This window comes from Ahaetulla prasina, chromosome 4 (genome assembly GCF_028640845.1).
Source record: "Ahaetulla prasina isolate Xishuangbanna chromosome 4, ASM2864084v1, whole genome shotgun sequence".
Lineage (NCBI taxonomy): Eukaryota > Metazoa > Chordata > Lepidosauria > Squamata > Colubridae > Ahaetulla > Ahaetulla prasina.
Window position 1 is genome coordinate 54,098,488 of NC_080542.1, and position 22,270 is coordinate 54,120,757.

Sequence of the window (22,270 nt, forward strand, 5' to 3'; positions counted from 1 at the left end):
AGGAGAAAAATTCGCCCATGTCAAGATTACTCCATGTCTAGTGAGAGCCAACTGTCTGGAGAAGCTTGTGCTTACTTTGAAGGGTTAGCTTTTTCTGGGGTAGGTGTGTGGGTAGGCAGGGAGCCTGCAGGATAATTTCTAAAGATGACTTTTCATGGTAACCTTGCAAGATTGGGCATTTTTTTGTGATGGCTCTTTAGAGGAATATTCATTTCTGAGAATTAAAGAAAATGTCACTGTTGTACTCAGTTTTCTGAGAATATTTTGCAAAGCATTTGAATGCCTTTTATGCTGTTGCTATCGGCTGAGTGGATTTATTGAGTTAAAGTTATAGAAGTGACACACTCCTCCTGCAAGGCTTACCTCTGGAAAATTAGTTGTGAAAGAGTATTCTAAATTAATAAAGGAATAAGAACTTAGACCATCAGCTTGGACCACCCCACTCAAAACAGTGATCAACTGTGCATTAGGATGGGACACAATTCATTTTGCAGCCAAAGCCTTGTTCAAAAGTAAAGCTGCATTTCATATACAGGGAATTTAAATGCAAAAATAATTGATGCCACTGTAATTATACAAATGGACTAGGACTGCAGTATTCAGGCTGCAAAAATCTGGACACCTAGATTGCAGCAGTTTCTGTTATTGTTGCTTGTGTTTGTTTGGACTTTTGCACACTATTTATGATAGCCTTAAAAATATGTATTATTATGTGAGGTTTTTCAAGAATTCTGAACATCGTCAAAATCAACTATAACCTGTAAGGATTAAAGTTAGATACGGATGTTCTCGAACAGCCTGTAGCCTTGCCGTTGCAACAGTACTGTGTACATGATCTGCTGTGTATAACTTGCTCCCCCCTTTACTTGAATGTATGGGAATTAGTTTGCCAATCTAGCTTATTCTCCAACAGTACCAATAAATTTGACACGAGACAGACTTTATTTAGCTATCACTACACCTTTATTAAGACAAACTTTTACAAGCGATAATATAAAGTGCACATAAGTTACCAGCAGCAAAGCTAAGAGTCATAAGCAATCAGAAGATGGAGGTGCCATGCAGCCGCTGGCTCCTGAACCACCATGACTAGAAGAAAAGCAGTTCAATGAAGTACAAGATGGGGGAAGCATACATGTTTTTGCTGCTATATAAGTAACTGGAATCTTCAATAACTGCAATATATCAGAAGTACTAAGCAATATATGTTTGAGTTATAAAATATGTTATGCAATGCAGAGGTGAAGTCTAAACATCCATCAGCTGAAAGACCAACCAAATGCTTTTGTGAGTCGAGATCGTACAGAACACCAAGTACAGTGTTGCAGTATCTACTGGCCTGCAGGTGGTAGTCAGGTCTGCAGGCATGGGACTCCCTTTCCCTCTTCTTGTATCTACACTGTATGGATGCCAGACAACAGCTAAGCAATAAGCCTGGTTACAACTTTGCCAGAAACAGTTAAGCTGCATCACTGTGCTATGACCGCAGTAGCTAAAAACTAGGCACCTTGGTTTTTCCCTCTTCTTCCCAATTCAAAAACATAAACTAAGAACATGACTCTTAATCAAACAAAAGGTCCACTACCATTTTTCATATTGTCCCTCAAATTACTTTCTTCCAGAAATTAATGTCTCTTACAGTACTAGGTTCCCTTGAGAAGACTTTAACGTTTTTAACCCAACCAGGTGCCTAAGGATGCTTTTTGAGAAACTAGGCTGGCAGCTCTCCCAGAAAATAATACAGCATTCCAACTTTAAACTGAGTCTCCAGAATGCGTTCTTCTAGGAAGCTGCAAGTGACAAAAAGATGACTTTAAAAAAAATTAAGCTAAACTTAGCAATTATATGGCATTCTTTTCTCACACCGAAATTAAATTCACTATAGTATTTAGAAGCGCTCTAAACAATTAAGTTTTACTCATACTAGATACAAATTACACTAAGCAGATATTTTTCTCACAATTATTAAGCAGCTAGAAAAGGTGAAGCAGTAGTAAATAGGGTAGTGGAGGTCTTGCTGCTGCCACTCAATTCCTTGATTTCTAAGGGACCATGAACACCATGTTCCCCCATATTTGTATACTCATTCCCAGAAGCTCCTTCTCTTATGGTAGGCAGCAGGCTGTACTAACACCATGTTCCCCCATATTTGTATACTCATTCCCAGAAGCTCCTTCTCTTATGGTAGGCAGCAGGCTGTACTAAGCCAGCAGTAAAGGCACTCTACATCTGCTCAACTATACTATTTAGCATTGTTTCATTTGTTCCAGGCTCACTTTCGGCCCAGGAAATGAACAGGTGGAATGTTGTACACAGAAGTGCTAACACTTTCACAATTACATGGCTAGCACAATCAGAAGCAAATGAATACTCTTAGGCCAAATAATGCTATTTGCGTAGCTAATACATGATTGTGTATACCTCATTCTACACACACCCTGCCAAGTTCCATAAACTACATTTCTGTCTCCCTTCTCTTATCCAAGACTGACATTGGTGTTACTATGTCACACAAGGGGACTTACCCATGTAGAAAATCCAAACTACTGCTGGCACCAACAAACACATTTTATCAGTATAATAAGCCAGTTTTATAATTGATTGGTAGCTCTCATATATCAACCTATGAGAAAATCAGTGTCTACAATAATTCACACTGGAGGTGGAATCAATTTTCACTCCCTATAAACCCACAGGGAGCCCAACTCCCCGTCTTCATTGAGCAAGTCATTCTAAAGTGCATGCTAATTGATTGTTTTGGACATAAATGGGGGAGGGGGAGGGGAGGACATATTTTGAAAGTGGATGACGAATTAAATTGCTCTTAAAAAGACTATTATACTCTCCTGGGTCACATGTACCCAATTGTTCTGTTTTTATATATAAACCAAGCATACCTCTTGTGGCTTCAAAAAAACCCAAAAACAATTGAATATTTTAAAAGAAGAGCAGAACTAAATATGTGCAAGTTCTTCAACTAACTAAGAAAAAAAATTCACTGCTGAAAGTGCTAGTATGAAGCCCAAGAGGGAAACAGAAAAGGATTAGAAAATAATGTAACAGGTCACTAACTGAAGGAAATGAACTATAGAGGCTTGGGAGCAAATGCTACCCATAATTAATCAATTAACATTAATTGATCTCCTCCCCTGGCCTCTATATAATACTTTATGATTTTCTCTGCAAGTGATGTTTGTGTTGAGATAATCTCTGCTCTTTCTTCAGCTCATATAATTTCTTAAACCAATGAATCAAATTGATTAGCAAGGTTCAGTATACAAAATGGTCTTAAACCACTTTGCCTTTTCATCACTTCCTCATCTTCCTCCTAATAGTAATTCAGCAGAACTCTTCAGCTACCAGTCAAGTGACCTTGGAATCAGCATCTCAAGTCCATTGAAAAAGCTGGACTTCTCTTTTCTCTAAAGAGGAATCCAGGTGAAATGAAGCCTTTCTAACATATATAGCAACAAAGAAAGCAGCATAACTAGGTTGTGGTGATACTGGCTCGGAGCCCCGAGGGCCAGTAATTTCAATCAGTTGTCATCGGTTTCTCTTTCAATGCCGACGTACTTGAGAGCATCTGCTTGGCTATACCTGGGAAAGAAATGAAACTGCTGTGAATAAGAGCATTGTGGTCTTTGTGAAGATATCCATATGAGATACCATACCAAGCAATATCTTGGAAACCTTGAAAACCGACTTAGATTGCACTCACCTGTAATCAAAAAAGAGCTCTTCCCCTGCCTGGATTGCTCTCTTGGCAAAGATCCCAATGCGGTGATCTCCATTCACCATCACAACTGAATTGGGGCAAGAAAGAGACTGAATCAATTGCCCAGAGTTTCACAAGAATCACCCCATCAAAGCTCCCATTGTCACACTCATTCCCAGCCTTCAGGAAACAAAACTTCAAATTTGTGTCATTTGCTAAACTAGAGGGGGCATTATATTCACACTTGAGAACGCAAACGTATTCAACTAGCATAGATGCAGTTGCTACATGATCTAAAGAACCCTTTTTGCATCCTGGAATAAGTTAGAAATGTGTGAATGGATTGATTGTTACTACCAAGTACGGTTATTGCTGTTACATTCTTCTTAAACTGCAAGTTCCACGCTACAAAGTAATTCTATAGAATGTGAATGTGATTCTCGGCAGTGCCTACTAGCAATTGAGGAGCTGAATTAAGGAAAAATAAGAAATAACTTATTTGTGTAAGCATTTATCACATCTAATCTCTCATTTAGGGGCCTGTTTCTTTGCCCTTGCCTTTTTTATGATTAAGGGTGACAGAAGCACCACTTCTATGAACAGAATTCTTCTCTGAGACCAGATTTTCTGGTGAAGATATTTATATTCTAATTTTAAAGAAAATCAGTAATTACAATGGCTGGCAACATACCAGTGGTGGGTTGCTCCCGGTTCGTACCAGTTCGGGAAAAAAATCTGTTGGCATTCGGAGAACCAGGAGTAATGGCTGGCTGGCCACGCCCCCGAACCAGTCCCCCGGCTGCCATGTTTGTCACTGCCATGTTCTTTGCGCATGTGCATCCCATTGCCTTGCAAGTCCAATGGTATGCACATGTGCAAAGGACATGGGGATGACGTCACTACTTTCTGGCAGCCTGTAGAGAAAGCAGCTGGCAAAAAAACCTTTTTGGAAGCTTCCTGGCCAGCCGCTTTCCAGCAGCGGTGGATGGCTGGGGGCCTCTGAAAATTCAGGTCAGCTTGCCTTCCCAACTCTGGACCAGCCGCCGTGGAAAGTAAGAGGCGGTGGTGAGGGAGAAAGGCAGGCAAGCAGGCCTGGCCACAGGGACCACCGGGAACGCAGGCAAGCATGTTGGGGCCACCCGGCTAGCTAGCTCCCTTCCCCGTGGCCCTGCCATGCTTGCCTGCCTTTCGGCCTGGCTAGGGGGTGGGCAGGCCGCCCTTCGGGGAGACAGAGCTGCTGTGCTGGAAGTGAGACTTGTAGAAGCAGCAGCAGCGGTACTGGGGGAGGGCGGCCAGATGTCTCACACACACACACACACACACACACACACACACACACACACACACAAGCCCCTGTTGCCTCTGCTGCTGCTTCTCGCCATTCTTAAAGTCGATTGTTAAGAGCTGGAAGACGTTTTCTTAGCTCTCCCCCAAGTCATTGTGCAGCGTCAGAGATCTAAGAAAATGTCTTCCAGCTCTTAATGATAGACTTTAAGAGGCAACAGGGCAGGGTGTGTGTGTGTGTGTGTCCCCTTTCGCAAGGATTTGAAGGCAGCTCCTCTGAGGAAAAGAGGAGATGGCGAAGCCCTGGCTGTCCCCCTGGAGAAATTGCCCTATCTCTGCAGCATCAGTCATGTGACTGAATAGGCATGGCCAACTTGATGTCACTCACAGGTGTCCCACCTTGCCCTGAGTGTCTTCAAGTTGGCCACACCCACTCAGTTACATGACCACCACCAAATAAGCCACGCCCACAGAACCAGTAGTAAAAAAATTTGGAACCCATCCCTGGAACATACCCTCTTTTTTTTTTTTATAAGGAGCTGAATATACTTGATCCAGGACATACTCCCGTCATGCTTATGTTTTAAGTTTGCATTCTGGGATGAAAAACATAGCAAGGAAACATCTGTCTAGAAAGATTCCAAATTGGAGTCCATTGTGTCAGAATGAGAGCAGAGCTCTAAAAAAGACTCACCTTTGGCATAACAGTTAGGATTGACGGAGTGGTTTGCAAAGCGGATTTTGTTGCCTTTGCGTGTGGCGTCAACAACAAAATCTGTCAGGAAAAAAAAGAGCTCATAGGACTCTGCAAAAGCTCACTTACAGTACTTATGTAGAACCACCCTTGAAAGCCATGGAAGACAGAATTCTAGAGCCTGCTCCCTCCAAGTTGTTTCATCACCCCTTACTGGAGATCATATCATAGAGAGAACTAATGGCTCTACTTCACCGCAGTCAATTACCATTATTGAGATTGAAGAGGAAGCTGGACATATACTTGTCATAGACCTTGCCACGACGGTCAGCCTCATCTTGAGAGATAAGCTGGGAAAAGGGAACACAATGGACAAGAATTAAGTTGCCGTAAGATGACCAAGTCAGACATTTATCAAAATTTAAGAGAATTGGGAGATCTGAAAATAGTGCCTCCAAAGCAGACAACATTTAGCTGTCTTGTAATTAACGTAAGTAGAAATTGTTTTCAATGAAAAACATCGGTTTCATTTACATTGTTAACAAACCATTTATAGTTGTTAAAGGGAAAAATGCTACACTGCTCTGATTTCTGGCAATGCAATGATAAATGAATGTGGGACTGTCCCAGTATTGCTCAATTCTGAACAGGAATCAATGAATGCAATAATTTCTTCCTGGAAATAGATCTAAATTTTTCAGACAAAACAGCTTTATGGGGAATTTTCCTCCATGGCAGCATAAATACCATACTTTTCGGAGTATGACACACTTTCTCCCCTCCTGCCAAAAGAGGGTAGAAATGGTGTTGTGTCTTATACACCAAATACAGCCATTTCTGGCCTCCTGAAACCCTGTCCCGCATGTCCCGTTTTCGCCAAAATCGGCCCATTTTTCGCAAAAACAGGGCCTGCGGAGGGTTTGGGAGGCCTGCAGCGTGCTCTTGGGGGCTGTGGAGGGCAAAAACTTGACGAGTGAGGGGTTTGGGAGGCCAAAAGCGGACCCGTTTTTCATAAAAACGGGGGCATTTTTACCCTCCTGCATTTGTTAGTTGCCGTAAGCCTGCCCTCCTGCAGCAGAGTCCTGCTTTACTTTTCCAACTCACCTCTCCACAGTATTCAGAGATAAATTCATTCTTCTGCACAGACTCCTTAATGAAAGTTCCCCATCCAGCAACTTCTGATGGGGCCAGCAGCAAGTGCTATGAAGAAAAGAGGCAGAAGCATATTTTATGAAGTAGATGAAGTGAACAAACCTAGAGTGTTACAAGATGGGGAGAGAAAAGAGACAAACAAATGGATACCGTATTCTAAGCCACCAGCCATAAGAAGGTATCCTTTTTCTTTGAAGGCTATCTTCAAAACCTCCAAATAAAGGTATATTATAGCCAACTTTATCTTCTATCTATTCCAATACGTAGAGGGTCCAGTTTAAAAAAATCAGTCCTCAGTTACGGAGGTGGGCAAAGATGGCTGAAATCTCAGAAAATGAGTAGTGTAAAAGCAACACTCCTCATCAAGAGCTACCTGGGTCTGAGTCCTTCCTACAGCTTCTCCCATTAGCTAGAGAAGCAAAATAAAACACGAAGCTAAATCAGTTCTATGCGATTCCCAAGTAGCACTTTCCCATACTAGGCTCATAATTCTGATCTCCTCTCCTCCCGTTTTAGGACTGAAACATACCTTCTTCAGACCCCTCTGGATGCTGCAGTTCTTGCAGGAAACCACCTGGGAGTCCCAGTGCTCAGATGCCCCACAGGTCAGGCAGAGGTCCGGATCACATTCCCGCACAGCCAGATAGCAGGGGCATTGCTTGGTGTTGCACTGAGTCTTGCATCGGCAGCCAGGGAAACGGTTCTGGCCTTGCAAAGGAAACATACACATACTTAAAAGGATGCCCCCCCACACACAAAAAAATTGCTAGAAATCTTAGTCATAATTTGGCAGCTTGGTAGATAGCTTCATTTCTTACAATCAGGATTGCACTGGCAGAATTTCTCACAGAAATTCTGTGTCATAATGCAAGGACAGGAGCTGTCACAAGGATGGTCTGGATGGTCACAGGGCTGGTAGTTGAACACTTGAGTAGATGAATTGTCTGCAGGAAGAAAGAACATCTATGAGTTGGGCCTAGAAAGCATGAATGCTGCATATATCATAGTCCCAAAACAGTGCAAGGCAGTGTTTCTAGTGCAGAAGGCCACTTCAAGTTTATCAGTCTAGTAAGTACTGGGATATGACAAGAAAATAGTGCTGGCATGGATTATTCAAGCTGCTTGTCAAAATGTCAAAAGTCAGCAATCAGAATTTCCTCATTTAGAATTTTGAATTCTGCTACTTAGTACTAAAAGAAGAATATCTCTCCAATTAAATACAAACATCAGAGCTAATAAGGAAACAGTGTCTCATCTACTGATCGGAATATTCTGGAGAAAATTTTAGAGACAAAGGGAATGCTAAGGTTTCTTGGCCTAGCCTGGCCCGACTAGCCTTTGACAAACCTTCTATATTCCATTCTGTTTTCCCAGAAGGAGATGGGAATAAGAAGAACCCGTCAGGAAGCGCCTTACCTTTCTTAAGCTGGATCTTCCTGCAGTGAGCAGCCCAGAGCCTTTGTTGGGTAAGCAGAAGAGAGAAAAGAATGTTAATCTTGGAGGCAGAAAAATGCTGGATTTCTAAAATACGCATTCTCTCTAACTCTCCTTAGCCTCCTCTCTAGATCACTCATATAAAAAATGGACCTTATAGATGAAGGAATAACCTGGCAAGAGGCAGGAGCTCTTCCAATACAAAATTGAGAGTGATGAGCAGGGTACTATTATACACTTCAGATCTTTTTCGGAATGGAGGGTGGGTGGGTGAAGAAGTCCATAAGACTATGCCAGTTTTCGGCAACCCCCGTCATTAAGCCTTCCCCAAGAACTTCTGTACCCCAAGAACTATTCCTTGCATGGCTTCTTGTTCACTAGATTCCCCTGAACACATACCTGTGCTTCCTCTTTTTCTTCTGGGAGGGATTCAGGAGCTCATTAACTGGTAGCTTTGTAATCAAGGATTCCTTTACAGCAAACTGAAAGACCTGCCAAGCAAGAAATGCAACTTGTTGAAGATGAGAGTTCCAAGTGAGGGAGCCAGATGCTCATGCCCCGTCCTGGCCTACCAAGGCTCATACCTGCTTGCATGTCTTGGTTCCCAGAAGTCGAGCAATGGAGCAGAAGTTATTGAAGTAAGTTCCATGGAAAACACGGAAGAGAGTCTCCTCTGCCCCTGTCCACTCCACAGGCTCCAGAGGCACATCAGACATGAAGGGCTGAGAAGAGGATGGACTCATCTTCGGCTTGGTTGGAGTTTGGCAACGTGAGTTTGCCTCTGGAGCAAGAAAAGAAATGAATAGATGAATGGAAAGTATGCATGTACTCAAAAACCAAATCCAAAACAGGACAACTATCTTGTTTTCTTAAAGACATCTCAAAAATGTTTATCAGCCAAGTGGCATCATTTGCCACAGGATTACTAATCTCAGCTGGGCAAGGACTGTTTGTGATGAAGACAAAGAGACATTCTGCATGTGCTTCAACACAGTGATAGATAGCTTATGCTTGGCACTAAAATAGACTGCCAGCAAGCTCTGGTATAAATTAAATCAGGACAGATTCTGCAGAAGAAATGATTCTTCTTTGCACTTGAGCCTGCTGGAGCACATCACTTTCTAAGAGGAAAGAGGCCATGATTTCTCCATACCTGTTTTCTGTAAGCCATGAGCAGGGGAACCGCACCCACCTGAGGAACTGGATGCCCAGTCGTTGCCTGTATCTCTATCACTATCGCCTTCTCTTGCTTCGGCACTTGTAGAAGCTGCAGCACTGGTGGAGGCAGTGGCACTGGGATTGGGGTTCCTGCGCCGACGCCGTCCAGCATATTTTGACCGAGGGTTATGCATCATGGCAAACTCTTTGGCTCCCTCCTAAAAAGCAAGATCAGATTAGAAAGCACACAGCCTTGTTCATATATTACAACTAACCAGGAAAGACATTGATCCATATGACGGTGGTGGCACTAGTAGGGTTGAGGACACTGTCCACTGCCCTGGGGCTAAAAGACTCAAACTCTTCCTAGATAATCTTAGTAGGATGTATCTTAACTTAACCAGACTTGCCCAGTTGTAAACTGATAAAGCTGAAAATCCTTGGAACATTCACACAATTCACCATAGATTCAAACTCTTATCCCATTTCCTTCTAAAGTGATGCATCACAGTGAACAGTTAAAATGTTAACAAGTTCTCTGGATAGGAGGAAGAGATGGGCAAGAGATGACCCTTTGCATTTTGTTTAGCATTAGGAAATATGAAGCAGTTTTCAAGAGAGAGTACAGATCGATTATAATGTACTCAATTATATGGAAAATTGAATACATGAGAAACTGAAGGTGTCTAAGATACAGTGTTTTTTACTGTGGTCTTCTAGTATAGGAAAATGGTCATTTTGAAGTATCTTTCAGATGCAGATTCTTTTTTTGAAACAAAATCTATGTTTGATAGAAAAAGTTGAGGATCATGCGGTGAAAAATGTACTATAAAGACGGGAAATGGTATGAAACCAAGTTATCCTTCCTTCCTACAATGTCATAATTGCATTTATTTTCTTTTGACTAAATGCCCTTTTAGGTCCCCCCCCCCCCAAGGGAGTGCGTGTGTAGAAATTTAGGGTTTCCTAGATCCAGACTGCAAAATCTGGATCACAATTAACTGGCAAGTTAATGCAGAAAATGAATTTATTTCTGCCACCTGCTGGTCATCTGAAGTTTTGCACTCCAGGTCTGAAAGCCCTAGGACCGAATCTATGGCACACGTGCCACAGGTGACACGTGGAGCCCCCTCTGCAGGCACTTGAGCCATTTCCCAGCTCAGCTCCACTGCGCATGTACGCAGGCTTCGCGCCAGCCAGCTGATTTTCGGGTCTGCCCTGCAAGCGGGAGACATGTGCTGGGACCTACCTTTCTCCTCACTTTCCGCTGCCTGTGCCTGCCCAGATCTCCGGAGATTCCCTTCCCAGCACTGTTTTGGAAGGTGAGGCTTTCCCGCACCTCCCAGCCATTTTGGGAGGCAAATGCTTCCCACCCCCAGCCCTTTTGGACGCTTCCCCCAACCCAGCCGTTTTGGGAGGCAAAGGCTTTCCTCCCCAGGATGTTTTGGAGGCTTTCCCCACCACCAGCCATCTTGGAGGATTTCCCCCCCCCCCAGCTGTTTTGGGAGGCAAAGGCTTCCCTCCCCACACAGCCGTTTTGGGAGGCAAAGGCTTTCCTCCCCCAGATGTTTTGGAGGCTTTCCTCACCAGCAGCCATCTTGGAGGATTCTCCCCCCACAGCTGTTTTGGGAGGCAAAGGCTTCCCTCCCACACACAGCTGTTTTGGAGGATCCCCACCACCACAGCCATTTTGGGAGGCAAAGGCTTTCCCCCCCCACACACACAGCCATTTTGGAGGATTTCCCGCCCCCCGCTGTTTTGGGAGGCAAAGGCTTCCTCCTGGCTATTTTGGAAGCTCCCCCAGACATCTTGAGGATTCCCCCACAGCTGTTTTGGGAAGCAAAGGCTTCTCCCCCACAGCCATTTTGGGAGGCAAAGAGCATAAGTTTTAATGGTCTGGAGCTCACACAATCAGATCAGGTGAACAGGTTTGAAATGTGAGTAAAGAAGGTATTAACATTTACCTGAGAATGTACAATATCTGATAACAACAAAAAGTGGAGGATGCATAATAATCCTTTTACTATATATTAAATGAATGGCTATAATATTGGTTTTGCACCCCCAGCAATCCCCATCCAACATACCAACCACAAAAAGCAGTCTGATCCACAAGGTTCGGTCTCAATTTTGGTCTCCACAGTTTTCCGCTTATAAACATTTGGAGTTGCATGAAAAGCTGGAAAAGAATAACCATCTTGCTTGTGTTAGAATAAGAACCTAGAAAAATGTCCCTTTTCTTAAAAAAACCTCAAATCTCAGGGAGGCAATAATTTCTACTAGTCAAATAATTTTTGCAAGAATTTGTACCCAGGATTAGATTCACCCTATTTTAAAGTCAGCAGAGCATTAAACATGCAGATACACAGAAGGGTGAGGGGTGGATGGGACGGGGAAGGGAGAATTTTCAGAGTGGAAATGAAGTCATAGCAAAAACCGGAGAACTACTTGTATGCCTGCCTGGTAATGCTAATTAATCTATAATAGGCTTAACTTTAGTTTGTTAGGTAATAATAATACGTTATAGATTAATTAGCATTACTAGGCAGGCATACAAGTAGTTCTCCGGTTTTTGCTATGACTTCATTTCAGGAAGACATTGGCATTTCAATGGCTAACCCACCTGGATTTTAATTGGAATATCTATGGGGCTTTAATATTGTAACTGAGTATAATTTAAATCAGGGGTCTCCATCCTTGGCAACTTTAAGCCTGGAGGACTTCAACTCCCAGAGTTCTCCAGCCAGCTTTGCTTTGCTCTGAATTCTGGGAGCTGAAGTCTGCCAGGCTTAAAGTTGCCAAAGTTGGAGACCTCTGATTTAAATCATGATAGATGTTATACAAATGTTCTAAGCCATTCTGGATACTTTAGTGTGATAGATAGGAGGGTAAGTAAGATGATTTTTTTAAAAAAATGCAGTGGGGAGGGTAAATGGAGGTAGACATTCTAGGATAACTTTGAAAAGTGGAATTAACTTTGTTGTGCATGCATCTTTTACAGAAGGCAGGGAGAATCTGCTAACATTTCCCATGAAAGTGTTGTACAGAATAAGCAGCAAAGAGGTAGAGTATTGTATCAGGAACTTACGATGGAGGAAACAGTCATACTTGAAACAGCGCCTGCAAAAAAGTGTGTGAAAGGAATGCAGAGCCTGCTCACGCTGAACAGATTTGGCATTCGGCCCATCAATATTTGGTGTGCACTGGGGTGGGAGCACATTCATGTCGGATTCTTCTTCTGTCAGCTCCCTGTATCTAAAGAAATGAGGTGGGGAAGAGTCATTTAAAGTCATATAGAGACCTTCCGAAGTTGCTGCAAAGAATAGAAAGACCGGCTGCAGCTACTCTGACAATTTGTACTTATGTACTTAAAATTGTTACTTTACAGAGAATGACTTGTGATTTCACAGTCTGAAGGCCCACTGGCATATGTTAGCTAACATACTGTTCAAGCAATAAAACCACCTCAAATAAAACTGAACACTTTTGAGGTAGCAAAACTGACATAGCAAAATACGAACAGGAATTCTGTATTATGAAGATCAGATGCAAACCTCTGCATATGAAAACAACCACGGTTAGAATGCTTGAGGGGATAATGTGAAATAATCCAAAGCAGACAGCAGGGGGAGACAAACGCAAGATCATCATGACTGCTAACATCGCAGATCACTTTCCTGTAGTTCGCAAACTATACATTGGCAATGCTGCTTCTAGTCAAAATGCATAAATTGTTTAACTGTATAAAGAAAGTATTCCTGATGTAAAACTTCAGCTGGACTGCAAGTTTGTTTGTTAATTCATAACAGAAGCATCACAAATAAAATAAGACATACTGTCTGACATAACATTTGAAATATAAAACACAAGATTAAGGCGTGTACAAATTAAACAGGTCTTGCCCCGAAACTAGCAACATTGTTAGAAATATATTAGATTATAATATTATTATATTAGACTATATTAAACATCTCCAAATAATTTTTTTGGCAACATTAAGAACATAGTTTGCTTTTGCTTTCTTCCGAGGTGTTTTTAACTTCTCAAACCACATTACTGTCCCGAGACTTCCTAGTAGACTTCTGTTTTAACCACCATTAACCATATCAGACCCTGCTCAGATTTTTTTCCCAAGGCATTATTTCTGATACCCATTTTGGAAATTAGACTACGATATGCCCAGACTAGAAAAAACAAAATGATACTTGGCTTGAATTAGATAATTCCTACCTTTCTTTCATGTCTTCTGGATAGCCGTTCTCAGGAAACATTGATGAAAGAGCTGTAAAGATCATGTCATTTGGAAATTGCTTCTTTGAACTTTTCTTGTTACCTACGTTAGACATTCAAGAAAGCCTGCTGATATTTTATGAATTAAAGTATTCCTCTCCCTGGAATACTGCTCTTCCATGATAGGACCGGCTCAGAAGATAATTAGAAAGAAACCACCATAAATATCAGACAATAAAACTATACTGTAAAATACAGAAAAAACTATTTTGAAGAAAATGCCACCAGGTGCCTTTTTCTCTCAGTTTCCTTGTGTATATGCAGTCATTATAATTTCCCCAGCAAAATAAAAGAATATGCTTATGGGACTTCTGCAAAATTACAAAGGAATTGTGAATAAAAATTGTACTGTACTTTTAGGGGCACTTAAAGTTAACCTGTGGTTATTTTGTTATTTTGTATATGGAGGATAAGAAGTAAGAAACATACTTTCTAGTGTAAGCCGCTTCCTCTTCCGTGTGACAGGCAGGTCTTCTTTCAAAGGTTCTTGTTTGCCTTCTACAATATCGTGTCCTTCGTCTTCTTCCTCAGAATATTGGTTTAATGCATCTACCAACTCCAGAAAAACAGCATCACTGATCAGAACAGAACCTGGGAGTAACTCTGGAAGGAAGAAAATGAAAGCTAGGCATGGGAAAAAAAATTCAACTTCATGAAGAACAAACAGTGTGCCTACAAAAACAAATATGACTTGCAAGAACAGAATTATCTCCTCTAATTTCCTCCCTAAACATAATCTGGGGCCCTTCAATCCCAGTAGAAGACTGTTTAGACTTTACCTTCTTCTCCGTGGACTTTGCCGTCGTAGTTATTAATGAGCTCCTCAATGAAGGTTTCGTCCTCTTCTTTTACTTCATCTCCCATGTAAGGAATATTGCACAAAACAGTTTCATCCTCCACCTGCAAACGGGGGCAGACACAGCCTGAGGGAGGCAGGTGGCTGTCCCTTGTCCACTCACCAGAAGAGCCTGCAAATGGCAGATTGCATGCCCACCTTAACGAGAACCCAGAGGGATGTTTGCTGATCTAACTGCACAGCGAAGACTTCTCCTAGACAGCTAACTGGAGGAGGAGCGGAGCTGTAGTCCAACATATCTGGGAGGGAACTAGATTAGGGAAGGCTGACGCAGTATGCCCCAGCATCACAAGGTCTTTCTTCATGAGCACTTACTCTTGAGGGCAAGGTCATGCCATTCAATCAGTGGTCTTTAGAGAAGGTTCTGGTGGCAGCAGTGACTCACATAATTTTATCTTGCTTATTTGCAACGGAAAAACTGGCTTTGTCCCTGTAGAAGGGGTTCAGAATGTTTTTTTTTCTTTCTATCTTGTATTAGGTAGTTTATGTAGGAAGGGAGCTAAGACCATACAGTATGACAGCATGACCCATTACAATATCAGCTCATCAAGTTAAGATTTTTTTTTCTATCCAAAAAGAGGGAGTGCAATCTGCAAGAAGTGCTTTTTAGCTTCAACTCAGGGAAATCATTGGTACATACAAAAGTATTGACAGAATCCAATAGATAAGATGCTTCTAATGTGGAGCAAAAGTCCCATGAATTGCTTTGTCCAAATGTTGTGCCCTTTGAGAGTGATTGAGGGTGACCAGCAGCAAGGCATAAAAATTGTGAGCAATTATTACTCTAATAATCTCATGTACTTATAAAATAACAGTAAATTTTAAAAATGGATGCCCCATCATTAGAATACAAGCTTCTGAAGACTCCCACACCCTACCCCAACCCCCAAACTTCATTAGTAATAAGTTTCTGAGAAGGGATGGAGAAACTCATCAGAAATATTAGAATATAAACTCTGCTATTGTGAGCATTTCCCTAGCACTGAACTTCCAGAAGCTGGGATTAGGGATGAAAAAGGTTCATTAGAGAATGGCAGATTGTTTATAGGACACACACATTTTGCAGAATCAAACTGGAACTTCCTTGATCTCCTGTGGAAGACATGGCATCTAAATGCCATCTTCTCCCATCTGGAATCCAGATGTTTTGAACACAGGAGACAATGTAGACAAGCAAGAAATTTAACTTCTGTAATCAGATGAATAACTGTGCTATCTCCACCCCAACAGACAATTCAGGTTATTACAAACAAGTGTGGAAACCTTAGTAAAAATACCATGTACTTCAGGTTCAAAACGAAAAGCAGAAGATGTTCTTGCACTGGGTAGTATTCCACGAAGAAACCCTGCTGTCTTCCAACCAGGCCTTAAAAGATGTTCTGGATTCAAAAGAAAATATTCATATTCAAGCTCAGATTTATGGCAGCAACCGATTACCTACCATGAAGTTCTGCTGGAGTGGAGACCAGGAATACATGATAGGCACCAGGGCTACAGTGTTTAGAGTCCGCATGAACAGAGTCTGGGTGCTCAAAGTGGGGAAGATGCTCTCAACTGTGCACTGGAGGAGAACAAAAGTGTGCCCCATCAGAAGGAGTAATATACAAGTCACCCCTCTAATGTCCCTCTGTGCTGAATATATTTTCATCCATTCCTGGTACTAAAGGAGACAGATATGAAATGCCTCAGTGATCACGCTTTAGTATCAGATGGGAATCTTCTACTATGATTTTCTCTCTTGCTTCCGCTAGAGGGCATCATGACCCACTACATTCCGAAGGGAAGAAGATGGATTTTTGAGAGGAGCTCCAATTTGATATATAGGGCCATCATCATATCAAGTTAATAATCATATTATTTTCTAGGCCCACTGTAACACACTAGGTACTTACCAATGAAAATCAGAATGGTTTATTACCAAAACATCTTAAAAGATCATCTCTTCCCACATAAATCTAGCAATGTGTTGCAGCCATTTTAGGAGACTCTAGTCCATGTTCCTCCATAATTTGCAGGTACTTCACCGCATCCTGTCTTGTTTCTTTTACCTTCTTGGTCCAGATGGATCTTTCTCATCGGCTTTCAAGCAGTAGATTAAGGACATTTTGTGTAGACGTATCTTTTATAAACATGCCCCTCCGATTTGACTTATTGAATAGGGATTTTGTTAAGCATCGTATGACTGATAACAAATTAAATGGTGGACTTAGCCTGCTTGTTGGCATACCTTCTAACTTGCAAGCCCTTATCTCTAAACATAGAGTTGAAAGAACTGATTATGATCAGTCAGTTGGAGCATTTTCAACATGATCAGAGGCATTAATTTGTATGACTTAGAAAGTTCCAAGTGTGCCCACCAGTTACAATTCTGGAAAAATATGTATCAATTAAACTCATCCCAACCCATGAGCCCATTTCTCTTCTGTTCCCAAAGGACACACATCAATCGACTGTAGAGCTTAGGAAACAGAAGGACTGAAAAAAACAACAAGAATCAGGAAATTAAAAGCACAAAAGGACTGCTACAGAGGCTCTTGCAGCAACTGGTAGGAAGTAAAAGTACTAATTTTGCACATGGAATGTCATCCTTTCCTGTTGCTGTTTGCTGGACAATCCTGAATGGTTTTTATTATCCTGTAAAAAAAAACTTCTATTCATACTGATGACTTTACATAACTGATCTAAATTTTCTCTCTGGGTAAATGCGGAACTTCATAATGACATGAAAAATAGGGATATTATCGTGTGGGAGTGTGAATATGAACTTAGGAAAGGAAACATAGTATATTATATGCTGCAACACCTGTTTCAGAAAAGGGTTTCCTCCAACCAGCTTCATAGACTGAATAGGCTGAACTCTAAGCTTCTTCCAGTCATCGTTTAGGATGTTTATCTTTTCCTGAATCTTTGTGAAGTTAGACACAAATAAATTCTACAGGAATAGAGGAAAGAGAAAAAAACAAATCAACCTTTTGCCATCGCGGAAGAGGGATCCCAATTCACAGGAACCCAGCAAAAGGAAATCATTTTTAAACCTGCATTACTGGCTATCAACTATCTTACATAGGTAGGCAGATTGCAATTATACCATTTCTCTGCTGGTACAATCAAAATAAATCATTTTCATACCAAAATACACAATCATGCCAATAGTCTACCTCCTGCCTCTCTCATGATCGCATCAAATAGGTTGACTTGGTAAGTCATTTTATATCCATAAATATGAGGAAGTGGATTTTATTTTTTCCTCACAGATATATTTTACAGTGGGGTCCTTTGTGGACTCTGAGCTTGGTTGTTTGGAAATTTCATTACCAAACTAGGTAATATCATCAGTGAGAGAAGGGAATGGGGTTTGCTCCCATTTTGTATTCTAGTGGCTTGCCCTGTCAGTATTGCTGAGAGTGGTGTTGGTGGTTTCTTGGTGTTTTACTGTTAGCTTGTTTGTCTGAGTTGATAGCTCCTTGATTGGGGTATTGCTTCTTTTTTTAATTGTTGGTCTAAAGTTAGTTAAAGTTGGTCTTTGTATTAATCTTTGTTCATCTGGGTGTCGATTGCAGGTGAGAAAGTGTTTTGGTCTTTTTGTTTTCTTTTTGGTTTTTTGATTATCTCGTTTGAATGGTATGTAGATGTTGTTTATCTCTACATGCCTATTGATGGCTGATTTGTCTTCCAGGAATTCTCTAGAATTTTTGGATTTGGCTTGGTCCAGGAATAGATATTCTACATATTTTACATTTAGTTTTTTAATGTTCACTTTTTAATCAGAGTCAACCTTTTTCTATCAGAGGCTGCCCGTATTTTCAACAGGCATAGCAGTCACATTATCAGGATTTCAACTTTTGTAGCCTCATTATTTTTGTGCTTTGAGACATATTAAACTTTACCACACTTTCATGACTATTACCCCCCCATCCCCCAATAATTGGGTCATGTAATCTTGAAGTGTTTTGATGATTGCAAAAAAAATATCTATACATATTCAGACAGTGGCTCACCTCTGTTAGGCCAGAGGGATTTGCCTCATCTTTGTGCTGGAAACACCACTGCCCACTACTCTGGTGAAACATAAGGGTTGAGGGGAATTCCAGGTGTCCCCAAATAAAGTTTTCCCCCTCTCCCTCAGAAACAGATGGAAGATGTTGCTGCATATTTCTCCTGTAGAATCCCTCAAAAGAAAAAAAAATGAGGTGTATGACACTGATTGGATACTTCTCAGGAGGCAGGATGGATCTGTAGCAGATCAACAGTAGTGAGAAGATTAGTGGGGGAATAGAGAGAGCATCAGAGAGAATAAGTTTCCATATGAGCACCAATGGCAGTCGCTAAAGTGGTAGGCAGTGTGCTGTTTACACAGTTTGCAGGGAGTTTCCTAAACTCCATGGATATAGACTCTGGGTTTGCCGAATAGAGAATAGATTGATATAAATGATATAAATATATGAATACACACACATACATATACAGAGGCAAGAAACATCTGTCTTGCAACTGACTTTCTCTCAGGAAGATGAGAGAAAGTCAATTGCAAGACAGATGCTTCTTTCAGTCAGACTTTGTCCATCCCAACGTGCAGAGGGTAAAGCCTACTGAAAAAAAATTCTGTTTAAGGTAAGGTGTATCTTTACCTTAGCTCCTATGTTTGCCTGAAGTCTTTTAAGTTGCCGAAGACGCATGTATTCTGACTTGACCTTCCTTTTCCAATACAGAATGCATTTTGATGTGGGTGGGCCTGGAATCTCTATTTTCCTAAGAGGAAAAAAAAACAAACACATTTGAAAATCTTTGAACAGTATTAACTGGAAAATTATAACTTTATTCAAAATTTGTCAAGCCTTCTTAAGAGTTCCCATAATAAAATGGAAAAATAACTATGACAGAGTTCCAGGCTTCTTAGTCAATGCCTATTATTTTCAGTGACCTTGGTTTTTAATCACTTCCCCAATAGTTGCGGCTACTTTGAAGCTTTTCTTTATATTACTATTTTTTTCCTTCAAAAATATAATCTAGCAGTCTTGAGATGTTGTACAGGCAGATGCTATACAGAAGACAACCATTTGTTTAGTGACAATTCGAAGTTACAAAAGCACTGAAAAAAGTGACCTAAGACATTTTTTTTCCACATTTATGACCGTTGCAGCATCCCCATGGTCATGTGATCAAAATTCAGAAGCCTAGCAACGAGTTCATATTTATGATGGTTGCAGTGTCCGGGGGTCATGTGATCCCCTTTTGCGGACTTCTGACAAGCGAAGTTAATGGGGAAATCAGATACACTTAACAACCATGCTACTAATTTAACTGCAGTGATTCACTTAACAACTGTAGCAAGAAAAGTCATAAAATGGGGCAAAACTCACTTAACTATTTTACTTAGTAAAAGAATTTTTGGGCTCAGTTGTGGTCATAAGTCGAGGACTACCTGCATTGCCCAAGGTACCAGACTGAATGGATCTGCTTTTACAACACATTGATAATGATGAGGCCCATATGTTGTCATTTCATTTAGCATTAACACCTCCAAATGATTAGGGACATGTCCCATGGGAGAGATATATCCAGCATCCTTTGCTCCCCTCACTTTATAGCTTTCTTTTAGAAATTAACCAAAGTGTTTGGCTAGGTTTCTTCTTGATAAAGTCACTTTTATATAACACAAATATTGACTGACCCACCTATACGTCACTTAACCAAAGTATTTGTGTTATCATGTAAACAACACATACAACTGCAAAACATATAACAAACGAATTCACCAACTTCAACCTCCTAGAAAGCCAAGTTACTTTCCTCTCAAGTGTTGTGATTAAGACCACAAGTGTTTCTTTTCCTTCCTCATTAAACCAATGAAGGAGAAGCAAAGATGTTGAGTCTCTAGACATGTGAAAAATGCCTCAGTGAACATGTAGCAAACCCAGAATTTGTTCTGGAGCCACTTACAACTTTTGGCTTAAGAGGCAAAACCAGTATCTTTTATCCTTTCTCATTTAATCAGTCAAAACCCTGAGATATCAAGAAAAGGCCTTCACATTTGGTTGCTACAGGTATTATTATTTTTTTAACGTTCTGGGAATAGCTGAACAAAATGGGGGAGGACATTTCCATGTTTCAGGTTTAAATGCAAGGAAAATGCAAGAACTAAGTCCAACCAGCATGGCCAAGGTTGCTCAAAGCAACCTTTTGCCATGCCATGCCATGCCCCACCCGCAACCAAAGACCTGCGGCTGTCATGCGATACCTCAACACATCTCTCCCTCTCTCGCCCTCCCATGTACTGGTTTTTAGATACGTCTATATACCCTTTCCTGAGCCCTCGTCCCACTTCGGAGTGAGGGACTTTGCATGACGTCATAAGTACTAATGCACCCGAAGTGCGCACTCCACAGGCACGATGCTCGCTACCCCCTCCCTTTTCCCTTTAAACCCCTTCTTCGACACTCACTCCTTAGACATCGTACACAGGTGACCTACAGAAAACGCAGAACCCCCTTCCTGAGCACGCATGCGTCACACACCGCATCGTACTCGCCCTCCTCCTCCTCCTCCTCCTCCTCTTTCCCGACGCTGCCCTCTTCCGCAAAGCGACGCCTCCGTTGTCGCAGAGATCCATAGACTTACTAATTGGAGTAAAGTAGCGTCACTTTTGGGGCAGAAAGTTTGTTTTGTTTCTTAACTGGAAAGCTGCATTTGGAAGTCGACACTCGTTGTGGCTATGCGGCAATAGGGTCGCCTTTGCGATTCAAACCACGTTGCGCTGTTGCGTTTTTCAGCTGCCTCTACGAGTGATCGCAGAGCGCACTCTATTTACGTTAAATCCACGTAGCTTTATACTTCAGTTAATTTTAGGGAGGTACGAATGACCACAGGTAAAACATAAAGGTGTTCCCAACAGGTAAATCGATATAATTTTTGCCCATCACATGTATTGAAATGACTTACAACTTTCTTCGGCCCTAGAGTAGGGCCGCATTACAGTCCAAACCATATGTTACGCACCAAATTAAGACCCTTTTCATTAACAAATAGAAGAAAAAATGTTTATATGCTGGTCAAGGAAACAGACCAAGACCATGCAAGAACTGCATTCATCGTTATTGTAAATCATTACATGGACAAGTTTTTTTAATGGTAAACCAATCCACTCTAAACTCGATAAAGTTTTAAACTGGCAGGATTATTGGTTTTTATTAGCTAGTATATTTAAAGCTTTTTAAAAAAGGCAAAACAGCAGATATGGTACGCTCATTCATAGGATTAGGTTTTCTTTCACCCATGTTTGTTTGTTGAATAAGTTACAATGGCTGTGGCTGTGCAACGAACTAAGCCAAAACTCAAATGCTAGAGGGAATTCTTCCAAAACAAATTTAATATTAAAATCTGCAGAGGGGTTCCCTCAGCATGTCAGATCATGAGAATGTCCTTTATTGGGGCACCTAGCTTTAAACAGGCTTCTCTGGAGACCAGGCACCCACTATCAATTTTCAGTCCAGGTGTAGGTCTGAATTTTTCCCTTCACATTTCAGACTTGATATTCTCAGTTTAGTTATACCTTAGGTCAATAGTGCCGGTCTTGTCAACATCACATGTTTATGATTGAATGTGTTCAATCTAGTAATGATTAATTGATTGGTTATGTGCCATTTATAAATTATATTTATAAATATAAATAGGGGCCTCTGGTGGCTCA

General features: G+C 41.2%; 1 protein-coding gene across 12 annotated transcripts; it reads right to left on the reverse strand.

Moving 5' to 3' along the window:
* Positions 1–940: 940 nt before the first annotated feature.
* On the reverse strand, positions 941–21,324 carry EZH1 (enhancer of zeste 1 polycomb repressive complex 2 subunit). 12 transcript variants are annotated; one of them, XM_058181216.1, is made up of 21 exons: positions 21,202–21,324; positions 19,212–19,332; positions 18,582–18,752; positions 17,387–17,515; positions 16,025–16,144; positions 14,507–14,627; positions 14,157–14,330; positions 13,668–13,770; positions 12,526–12,692; positions 11,525–11,616; positions 9,472–9,655; positions 8,864–9,060; positions 8,679–8,770; positions 8,262–8,302; positions 7,664–7,789; positions 7,375–7,553; positions 6,798–6,893; positions 5,962–6,043; positions 5,694–5,774; positions 3,719–3,803; positions 941–3,597 (listed from the first exon to the last, which is right to left on the reverse strand). In XM_058181216.1, the coding sequence occupies exons 2-21, from the start codon at positions 19,257–19,259 to the stop codon at positions 3,537–3,539; spliced, it is 2,349 nt and encodes a 782-aa protein (XP_058037199.1). In that variant the 5' UTR covers positions 19,260–19,332; positions 21,202–21,324; the 3' UTR covers positions 941–3,536. The 12 variants fall into 12 exon arrangements, with proteins under 12 accessions (XP_058037199.1, XP_058037197.1, XP_058037196.1 ...); XM_058181214.1 differs by lacking the exon at positions 21,202–21,324 and adding an exon at positions 21,026–21,152 and having other exon boundaries at positions 13,668–13,719; XM_058181213.1 differs by lacking the exon at positions 21,202–21,324 and adding an exon at positions 21,026–21,152.
* Positions 21,325–22,270: the final 946 nt, after the last annotated feature.

What these genes read in the sequence shown, in the direction of transcription:
- EZH1 (XM_058181213.1), bottom strand. Translation starts at nt 21,087, where the DNA reads ATGCGTGCTCAGGAAGGGGGTTCTGCGTTTTCTGTAGGTCACCTGTGT. An exon ending in CCAGAAGACATGAAAGAAAG is followed by an intron (nt 12,693 to 13,667) that starts GTAGGAATTATC and finishes TCATTTCTTTAG; the next exon opens with ATACAGGGAGCTGACAGAAG. An exon ending in TCCTAACTGTTATGCCAAAG is followed by an intron (nt 3,804 to 5,693) that starts GTGAGTCTTTTT and finishes GCCCCAATTCAG; the next exon opens with TTGTGATGGTGAATGGAGAT.